The sequence below is a fragment of the Cryptomeria japonica genome, chromosome 4 (assembly GCF_030272615.1).
Source record: "Cryptomeria japonica chromosome 4, Sugi_1.0, whole genome shotgun sequence".
Lineage (NCBI taxonomy): Eukaryota > Viridiplantae > Streptophyta > Pinopsida > Cupressales > Cupressaceae > Cryptomeria > Cryptomeria japonica.
This window is the reverse complement of record NC_081408.1, coordinates 535830737-535842410: the sequence shown is the minus strand read 5'-3', so window position 1 is coordinate 535842410 and position 11674 is coordinate 535830737. Positions and strand designations below refer to the sequence as shown.

General features: G+C 36.7%; 1 protein-coding gene across 1 annotated transcript; it reads left to right on the top strand.

Annotated features, from left to right (window-relative positions):
• Positions 1-7707: 7707 nt before the first annotated feature.
• Positions 7708-9738, top strand: LOC131044119 (zinc-finger homeodomain protein 2). Its single transcript, XM_057977373.2, has one exon. It carries the CDS (start codon positions 8245-8247, stop codon positions 9106-9108), a length of 864 nt encoding a protein of 287 aa, XP_057833356.1. The 5' UTR covers positions 7708-8244; the 3' UTR covers positions 9109-9738.
• Positions 9739-11674: the final 1936 nt, after the last annotated feature.

Below are 11674 nucleotides of genomic sequence, written 5' to 3'. Positions count from 1 at the left end.
ATGAAATCCACCATACACCAATGAAGAACCTATAAACATGCAAAACATCAAATATGAAAGATTATACCATTCATATTCTCATAGGGCTTGATCTCCATTGTTTCCTATCTCCATTGATCTTTCTTTGATATGTTGGTTGCTTTTAGATTTTATGTGTGCACAAGAGTTCAACAAAGAACATATTGTGGTTGTGTAGATGCTTAAGAGACTGATTCCTTATTAAGGATTGATAAGGATGAAATGATCCTCTTATATAGAGAATACCCTAAAAAATGGAGGGAGAGGATTTAGAGGTGGAGGGATAAATGGTCGGCTAGGATTAGCGGGTTAGGTATAGAAAATTGGAAAATATTAGGGAGGTGGTTAAAGGTAAATTAAGAGATGAATGACAAGTGCCATGGAGGAAAAAAGCTAATGGGTTAATGATGCAGCCATAACTGGTAAACCCTCAAAAGAGAACTGACTAACTTATGTAGCAAGAGTAACACAGCGAAAGCAACAAGAAAACGTAACAAGATTACAAAAATAGATCATATTATTATCTTAGAACCTCCAACAACCGACTGGTTATCATCATACAACCATCATAGAATATTCGGTAGTCAACCAGTTACATGCAGGCTACAAGCCAAATACAATCCATTCAAAACTCTCATAATCAACCGGATCACTAATCACGAATCTAAATATTTCTTCGGATTTCTACTTCTTCTATCCTATAAATGATTACATAATACCCTATATATACCCTCTAGAACATATCCAGGTCGGTCACAAAAGATTACATTTACCAATGTAGGAAAATGAAACGTGTAACTAGGTCGGCCCTAAAAATGGAAGAGATTCCTCTGGAAAATAACAACCAAGAAGTGTGGATCAGTAGGAAGGTCGGCCACATGCCAAAGAGCATTGAGAAAGACCCCAAATAGATCCACACACCAAGAAACCGCTCCGAAAATGAAGGAAAACCAACTAGTAAGCACAAGAACTATCTCGAAACCTAGAAACAGTCAAATCGGGAGTGATAACTAGCCGGAAAAGAATCCAAATGGACCGAAAATATGGAATTAAGCACATGAACCAGCCTAGAGACCAAAAATAGGATCTGTAATGAAAAGCAAGCAACAACCAACACCTACCAGTAGGAACATAGAAAACTACACACTTAACTGAACAAGAACTAAACTGAAAGGAAATATTTTTGGTCGATGCAAGATTACTCATAGACCAGGGACACTCCTGCATCAGACACCCCAGGTAGAAAGAGATGTTCCATGAGAGGCAACTCATGGACATCGAAAAGGATTCGGGATAAAGACCCCATGCTCATTTCTTATCCAAACATCTTCCTTATCTACAAACCTCTTCTTTAGCTCCTCTAGGACCTCACCCAGATTCTATAACCCCTGACTCCCTTTGTTTCTCTTCCTTTGCTTCAGATCGACACATTGTCTTTGCTTACTTCTCTCTTTCTTCTACAACTCTGATTTGTTTCTGCCACAAGTTTTCATCCGCTTTGCCACCATAAGCTTTACGTCATCCGATTGTATTTGTCCATCAGGGTTACCTATCAAATCCTTCTGTAGACTCATACCATCTTCCAGTAAACCTCTGCAACTAGTTTCTCAATACTGAAACTTTTGTCAAGATTTAGGTTCTTCACCTCCTTCTCTTTCTCCTTTAAAGAAGTCAATGTGAACTTCTTCTCATCCTTCTCAATAGTGATTAGGTTTCTTCTACAATCATAAATAGCTCCTCTATCAAACTGCCAAGGTCTTACCACACAAGACATGACAAGAACTCATAGATACAACATCACACAAGACCTCATCTCTAAAAGGCCCAATATTAAAATTCACCAAACATTGTTCCTTTACTTCTAACTTTTGATAATCTTGTAACCAACTTATCTTGTAAGGACAAGGGTTCTCAAGCCTCTTCAATCCAAGCTTCACTACCATCTCCTCAGATACCAAATTATCAATACTTCCACTATCCACAATAACCTTGCAACACTTGCCACTTGATTTGCACGTAGTCCAGAAAATACTCTTTCTTTGAGTAGATCCGGTATCTTCAGTACTCTGCTCCATCATGACTCTTTTGAACATAAGGGATTCTCCTTGCTTTGGTGCATGGTCAATTCCGATACCTTCACCTTCCAGTTCCTCATTTGCCACACAACTTCTCGCCATTCCTTGCTTACATTCATAAAATCTATGTCCGGTTTCTCCACACTTGAAACATTTTCCAAGAAATTCTTTGTCGGCACTGCCACTGCCTTTCCTCTGTGTTTTCCGTTCTGGTTCTTTACTCCACTTAGGTTTTGATTCTTCTTCCACATTCTACTTCTCTGTACTCACCTGCCCCTTGAATCTCTCCTTCCCTCTAGGGTTATTCAACTGTCTTCTTCATCTTCTCCTCGGCCTTGAAACCATATTGGTAAGCTTCTTCAACTGTGGAAACCCTCAACATACTCATCTCATCCTGAATGTTAAATGCAAGTCCATTTATGTACCTTGCCACCTTTTGTCTATCCATCTCTCTATGTCTAGATCTAATCATCACCTTGTAGAATTCCTCAGTATACTCATTCACAGTCATGTTTCTTTGTTTCAGCTTTTGCAACTTCTTTAACAATCCAACTCATAGTCTCCCAGTATGAACTTGGCCTTCAATCTTGCAACCATCTTTCTCCACTAGGTGATCTTCATTTCACCATTCTCCACTCTATATTTCTGCAATTCTTTCTACCACAAGGCAGCATGCCCTTTCAACTTAGTCTATGCCAACCAGACTCTTTGTGGGTCCTTGACATCCTCATACTCAAAGTAATCCAACAACTCTTTGATCTAATCAATCAGATCCTCCGAGTTTAGCATTCCGAAAAAGTTTGAAACTTCCACTTTATGAACTTTACTCACTTGCACCACTGCTCTCAGGAATCTTTCCTCTCAAGTCTGTCTTTCATTCCTTCAGCCTCTTCTGCTTCAAGCTCTTCACCGGTTTCTTCATACTCATCCTCAGACTCGAGGTTCCTCTGCAAAACAACCAATGCGCTCCGGATTTCGTTCCTCACCTCATTCTTGAAGTCCTCCATCATCTTCTCTACCCTCTGGGGGTTCATCCTTATAGGTGACATCTCCTCTTCGCTTCGGTGAACTGCCTCAACTCAGCGATCTGACTACTGGTTTCAATTGCCTCTCACTCAACGATCTATTGAACACACACACAGCCTACCTCCAATCAGCGATCTATCCACCCAAAGGAATGCTTCAAGGTTCACAAAAAACTCTTCCACCAACTGGTTCATAACCAACTTTGATACCAATTGATGCAACCATAACTAGTAAACCCTCAAAAGAGAACTGACCGACTTATACAGCAAGAATAACACAACGAATGCAATAATAAAACATAGCAAGATTACAAAAACAAATCATATTATTATCTTAGAACCTCTTTCAACCAATTGGTTATCATCATACAACCATCATAAAACATTCGATAGTCAACTGGTTACATGCAGGCTACAAGCTAGATACAATCCATCCGGAACTCTCAAAATCAACCGGATCACTAATCACGAATCTAAATCTTTCTTCTGATTTCTACCTCTTCTGTCCTATAAATGATTACATAATACCTATATATACCCTCTGGAACATATCTAGGTCGGCTTCAAAAGATTACATTTACCAATGCAGGAAAATGAAATGTGTAACTAGGTCGACCCTAAAAATGGAAGAGATTCCTCCGAAAAATAACAATCAAGAAGTGTGGATCAGCGGGAAGGTCGGCCACACGTCAAAGATTATTGGACAAGACCCCAAATAGATCCACACGCCAAGAAACCGTTCTAGAAATGAAGGAAAACCAATTGGTAAGCACAAGAACTATCCCGAAACCTAGAAATAGTCAAACCGAGAGTGATAACTAGTCGGAAAAGAATCCAAATGGATTGAAAATCTGGAATTAAGAACATGAACCAGCCTGGAGACCGAAAATAGGATCTGCAATGAAAAGAAAGCAACGACTGACACCTACCAGTAGGAACACAAAAAATTGCACATTGAACTAAACAAGAACTAAACTGAAAGGAAATATTTATGGTCGATGCAAGATTGCTCATAGACCAGGGATGCTCCTACATTAGTTAATTAAATAAATGAAGATCTATTTAATTAATAGAAGAAGTGGGGTCAATTAAATAAATAAAATATTTATTTAATTTAGAGAAAGGATATTTAAATAAATAAAAATATTTATTTAATTTAGAGAAGGATATTTAAATAAATAAAAATATTTATTTAAATGGGGAAAGGCTAGAAAAGGTTTAGTGAATTAATTAATTCATTAAAGATCTATTTAATTAATACAAAGGCTTAGGATAAAATAATTAAATAAATAAAATATTTATTTAATTAGGCGAGGACAATTTTAGGTGTCTACATTAAGTATTTAAAAATATTCCTTTGGAATCAAATATGTATCAATCTTTTGGAACACAATCAATTGTATATGCTTTTGTATCAACATTTTGGATTACACTCAATGATCCATCACCAAAAAGAAAAGAGTGGTCTATCATTTGATAAATATTATATTTATTGGAAGTTAACAAGTAATCCTTTATTCAAATGCTTAAATATTTAATAAGAGTTGATGGGTATTAACTTATTTGTGAATAGTCTAATTTCTCTAGCTAAGCTCATGGATTGAAAGGGATCCTCATACCCATTAATAATTATTCTTTGATTAAACATTAAGGATCAATGGTTATTCATTTACTAATAGTTTGGGTGAACAAATAATTGGATATCTTTACTAAGTAATATTCACTTTGCCAAAAATTTCTTTGGCATGTTTGAATTTTACCCCTTATGGTGTTCGCCAATACACACTCATTATGACTTCATCTGTAATATACTATTTATAGGCTAAACATTTTCACCAATAAACCAAAGCCACATGATCATGTGACTTGATGTCTAGTAGTCAATGTGGATTACTTTCTAGAAAAAAATTACACTTAAATTTCTTGTAAATAAAATAAATCTTAAACTTTAAATACTTTAAATTTGACTTGCAATATGTTAGTCTAGGATTAAGTTTTGATGAAAGAAAAATCTATGACATTTTTAATAGATGATTTTGGAATTGTACTTGAAATGACATAAATGAATATGCTTAATTGTTTACTCTTAACTATAAAACAAATTATTGGTGCCAGTTTAATTCACCCTCTTCCTATTAGTAAATTGCAATAAATATGTCTAATTGTTAACTCTTAACTATAAAAAAAATCAATTATTTGTGCAACTTTAACTTCATCCTCCTAATACTAATAAATTGTGTCTAAAACAACTTGAATAGATACATATAATTGTTAAATCCTCTTAATTATAAAAGATATGTGAAATTGTTTTCTGAAGAAAATTGTGTGTATTTTTGTTCAACATTTCAAATTGCACCTAGAGTGATTCATCATCAAGAGCAACATAATTGAAAAATGAATTGCAGAGTAAGCTATATAAAGGGATGTGGTGGAGATGAATTAATTGGACAACTTTCCTCCTCTCGAAGAACACATTTGTGAGTGGTCTTTTATATAGTTGACTATAAAAGATTAATTACTTGGACAACTTTGATTTGTTCTCTTGATATAGACTAATGAGTTGCCAAATAAAATAAAACAAAATAATAGAACTAATTCTCTCTAAAACTTTTATTAATTTAAAAGAAAAGAAAAATAGAATGTGGTAAACTTTTTTTATGGTCTCCATTTTCCTCCTCTTGAATGATACATTTGTGAATGGTTTTTTATCTAGTTAACTCTTCTTAACTATAAAAGATGAGTTACTTGGACAACTTTGATTCATTTTCCTTGATAGACACTAATAAGTTGTCAAATAAAATAAAATAACTTCTCTTTAAAACTTTTAATAAATTTTATTTTTAAATTTTTTTTAAAAATCAACATCGTGTAAACTTTTTTGACGCTCTCCACTTTCCTCCTTTAATGACACATTTGTGAATGGTCTTTTAAATATAGTTAAATCCTCTTAACTAAAAAGATGGATTACTTGGACAACTTTGATTCTTTCTGTTGATAGACACTAATAAGTTGCCAAATAAAATAAAATAAAATAATAGAACTTCTTCTCTCTACAACCTTTATTATTATTATTAAATCAGTACCATGTAAACTTTTTTGATGGTCTCCATTTTCCTCCTCTTGAATGGTCAACATATTTGTGAATGGTCTTTTGTATAGTTAACTCATAACTATAAAAGATGAATTGCTTGGACAAATTTGATTCATTCTCTTGGTAGACACTACTAAGTTGGCAAATAAAATAAAATAAAATGATAGAACTTCTTCTCTCTAAAACTTCTATTATGTTTTTAAAAAAAATAAAAAAATCAACATTGCATGAATTGTTTGGATGCTCACCATTTTCGTCCTCTAGAATGACATAGTTGTGAATGGCCTTTTATATAGTTAACTCCTCCTAACTATAAAAGATGTACTTGGACAACTTTGATTCATTGTCTTGATAGACACTATAAGTTGTCAAATAAAATAATAGAACTTCTTTTCTACAACCTTTATTAATTTCATTTTTATTTTTTAAATCAGCATCATGTAAACTTTTTTGACTTTTCTCCTCATGAACGTCATATTTGTGAATATAGTTAACTCCTCTTAACTATAAAAGAGGAATTACTTGAACACTTTTGATTCATTCTCCTGATAGACGTTGCCGCATAAATAATAGAACTTCTTCTCTCTAAAACTTCTATTATATTTTTTTTAACATGAGCATCATGTAAACTTTTTTGGCGCTCACGCTCTCCATTTTCGTCCTGTTGAATGACACATTTGTGGATGATATTTTATATAATTAACTCATCTTAACCATAAAAGATTAATTACTTGGACAGCTTTGATTATTTCTCTTGAAAGACACTAATAAGTTGCCAAATAAAATAAAATAATAGATTTGTTCTCTCTACAACCTTCATTATTATTATTTTTAAATCGACATTGTGTAAACTTTTTGACTTTCTTCCTCATGAAAGACATATTTGTGAATGGCCTTTTATATGGTTAACTCCTCTTAACTATAAAATATGAATTACTTGGACAACTTCTATTCATTCTCTTCACTAACGCTAATAAATTGTAGATATATGATTTCCAAAATCCATCCATAGTGTTAACATAAATAGTCTCAGGAATCAACTCTGTGATTTCTTTTTGCTCGACATTTTAGATCAAACTCCATGATCCATCATTAAGAATAGAAAAGCAGAACAAGAGACATTTTGGATCAAACTCCATGATCCATCATAAGAAAGAAAAGTAGAACAAGAAAACAAAAAAAAATCATATAATTGATTCCTTAAGCTACCTATTCATGTTAACACTAATAAATCATCAAATAAAATAAAATAATAGAACTTCTCCTCCCTAAATTTTTCTTTTTTGACGGTCTCCATTTTCCTCCTCCTGGAGGGCATAATTCTGAAAGAGGTTTTGATTTAATTATACTGATAAAATTAAAATGATACGACCCCCAAATTTAAGCCATGGTGGTGGGACCTGTGGTAATTTATCCGAAGTGGACCGTTTGAAGGCGGACATTGACGTTTAGGGTGTAGGAGCATGTGGTGTGTCAGAAGGGGCTGTAAAAAAGTTGTAACGGGCTGTGGGCCGCACGCCCACCGCTCAGCGCCGGTCGCCCCCCCCCTCCAAACCTGCGTAATATTTGATTGTTTGATTGATTGATTTGAGCACTACTACTACTGTTGCACTCTCTACTAGTATTATTGTCTTTTGCCAAATCCAAGCTGGGTAGATGTGTCGGGGTAGAAGTGAAGTGAAGAAAAAAAAAACAAAGGGTTTCAGTTGTTTTCTTTTCTTTTTCTTTTTTTGCCTTGTTTAGTCTTGGGTTTTCAGCTGTGGGGTGGGGTTTTTTGTCTGATTATTTATTTGTTAGCGCTAAAACCCCGGGGTTTTTTAACCAGCTGAAATTCCACTTCCCATTTTTTTTCCCTGCTAATTTATCCGTGCTTAGCGCCCGCTAAGCTCTCTCTCTGTGTTCGAATCCGGTACTGTAGTGAGAATTTTGAAATTGGAAGCCATGTTTGGGTAGATCAGGAAAAGGCTGGTATGTTTATGTTTAAGGCTTAAGAGTGGTGATAGTGGAAGGAAAAAGGAGTGAATTTTGGTGTATAATGGAGCTTGGGGAACATGAAGGAGAAATGGGTGGAATGCAGTTGCCTATGCTGGTGAGCAGCTATGGCGCCCCGCCCAATATCCATGAGTCTTCAAAGCTTAAGCCGCAGAGTATTGTGAACGCAGATCATCATCAGAATGGAAGTAGCGGCACTGGGACTGGAACTTCCTCGGACGAGACTCGAACTGCTGACCAGCAGCCTGTGAAGAAGAGCGTAAAGTACAGAGAATGCCTCAAGAATCACGCCGCCAGCATTGGCGGCCATGCTATTGATGGGTGTGGGGATTTCATGCCCAGTGGTGAGGAAGGCACTCTGGAGGCTCTCAAATGCGCCGCCTGCAATTGTCACAGGAATTTTCACCGCCGTGAAGTGGAAGGTGAGCCGCCATGCTATTACTGCTACAATCCTCGCAAGGATGCCCGGCGGCGGAGTGGCGGCGCAACGGTGGCGGGTTCCATGGCACCGCTTCTTCAGACGTCGGCGCCGCCTTTGGCTCTGCCCGCGCCCTCGCGGTTTCCTGCACACCAGATGATCATGGCGTTGGGCGGCGATAGTGATGACGGCGGTGGCGGCGGTGGCGGTGGGTATATGAGTGTGTACGGCGGTGGCGGCGGCGGTGGTGGTGGGGGTCATGTGATGATGAAGAAGCGGTTCAGGACCAAGTTTACGAACGAGCAGAAGGAGAAGATGAGCGTTTTTGCGGAGAAGATTGGGTGGAGGATTCAGAAGCATGATGAGGCGGCTGTGCAGCAGTTTTGTGCAGATGTTGGCGTTAAAAGACACGTTCTTAAGGTGTGGATGCACAACAACAAGTCTCATGTTCTTGCCAAGTCCAACAGAGAACAATGCAGCTCACAATGAAAGCTACATTTTTAATCCTTTTGCCTCTTTAATTCTGGACTGAATAAAACACACCATTCAATTCAGTTCAAGTGCAGGCATATATATATATAGATTTTTAATTTTTCTTCATTTCACTCTAACTTTCTTCCTTGGAGGGAGGTATACCCCGCATGCACTCCAGCAACGTCTATCTATCCTTGGACTCGGACTAGTTGAGTTTAGATTTTTTTTTAGTTTTGGTTAATGTAACATAGTTTGATCTCTCTCTCTCTCGCTCTCCTTTGTAATGTGTAAAGTAATTTCAGTAGTTTAGTTAGGTTGAAGTTAGGGTGAACCTATGGAAAAGTGAATGGTAGTCAGTAGCTGGCAAGTTGGGGGTATCTATCTCTTTGAATGTGGCTGCCATGGGCTGTGCTCTTCTTCCACTCTCTTCTCATCATGCAATTCGTATCTTTATTGCTTCACCAAGGAGCATCTCAATGGAAATGTCTCACTTTTGAATGCATCCTATGAAAATGTCTCACTTTGAATGCATCCTACGCTTTTCAAGGATTTGCTGCTGTTGGACTGATAATGAAAGTTAAATCTAAATGGGTCATACAATTTGATCCGAAAATTATTGAATAATACAAATGCAGTTTAGTTTCACTGAATGCTTATATGAACAATCAATCACATTATGTTCTCCTGCTCCAATTTGTATTTCAGTGTTTCATCCGAACAACAAACTCACTGATAATGTCTGTGATCAAATGCTGTGGTTTCAAAGTCTAAAGTTTCAATGAAAATTTGACTGACCTAATATTCTGAAGCTGGAAATTTCTCCGAGAAAGGAATTTAGTAGAGGCATTAATGTCTTGAAATGCATTGTATGTGACCGAAAAGGCAGTAGTTTCATTGTAGCATTGTACCATGCTTTGACAGCCAAACTGGCTTTTCTTTGAATGCACACGACTTAGATACTGTAAAATTGTTTTCAAATTCAGAAATTTTTTATGTGGGTTTTTTATTGCAACTGTAGTAATCTGAACGAGCAGACGACATTGTAGCAATTGTCTTGGAATTTATTGTATGTGACCAGAAATGTAGTCGATTCATTGTACCATGCTTTGACAGCCAAAATGGCTTCTTTGAATGTCCACGGCTTAGATACTGTAAAATTGTTTTCAAATTCAAAACTTTCATTTTTATGTGGGTTTTTTATTGCAAGTGTTATGATCTGATTGAGCCGACGACATTGTAGCAGTTGTGCAATTTTGTAGCACATCGATGGCTCAGACATGTGGCGCTGATAAGGTCGAATTTCCCTTGTTTATTATGAAACAATGTAGGAATGTTTCTGTCTATTTGCTTGCATCAACTTTTTACTTTATCAGAGAATGCAGGAATATGGGATGAAATCTTGTCAAATGTATTGGGGCGACACCATAAAAGTTGAGGCAAACGAGACCCATTCTGGATGTACCTGCTTACTAGATATAGTATCCCCCCTTCCCTTAGCTTAAAACAAAAAAACATGTCGACTGCTGAAATTCACGAGTTTGTAGGAGCACATGTGACATGAAATGTTGCAGAATTTGTCCAAGAATCCAGATTTAGAAATTTGAAGTCTGTAGAGAGGTGCATGACAACTTTGGACGGTTGGCTACTGGCAGCAGTTGGCTCTTTTTTGCAGTGGGGTGGATAAAAAGAGAGAAAGCAAGGCACCGGCCAAAATCTTTTTTAATGTAAGAATCCTGTGCCCTAGCCCAATACATCAGCACTAGGCAAAGGCATGATGACCTTTTTATGAACGAGACAAAGCTTGCAGCTTCCATTATTACAGAAAAAACCAATTTTATGGCTGAGATTGAGAGATTCCAAAAACTGAGATATTACTACTACATGGGTGTCTCCATCTCCTCCTCTCTTCTCCTCTGCTTTTCAGTAATGGGAATCTTGATTTTGATTTGGGTTCCTCTTCTCTTTTGTTCTCGTGAGTTTCACAATCCCCACATTGAAATGTGCCTATCACATTCCACTGTCTTCTGAAACCATGCTATCTTTGTTTGGTGGTTAACTAGTTATTGCACGAATGGGGACACCATTGATTGAAGCATGAGAGATCATGTGGGTGTCTGTTAGCACTTAATGCATCCTGATATAACAGTTAATGATTCGGGTTCTTTTCTCCCAGTCGTACTGCTTATTACTGTTAATTATTTCCATTGGTTTCATGTCTGTACAACTCTTCTGACGCTCTCGTTTCAGTGCTTTCAAAATCGATGGTCATGGCTAATGAAACTCCCGCATCTGTGTTTCAGACATGTTTCTGCTCCAATAAATGCAAACCTTACACGAGAAATTAGACTACGTTCCTTGTGTTTCTGATTCAATAAATGCAATCTGACTCACTCCAGTGCTTGGCATTTTCTCATTCATCACAATCTCACCGTATCATTCTCATACGTTTGTCTCTGTCACGGCATAATAATAATTTGGTTCCCATGCTTTCGAATATAAAAGGAACGAATGGGTTCTATTGCGTGGGAAAAAAGAAAAAAATCTTAACACAGAAAGCCATCATGGATAAAATTTCATTCAG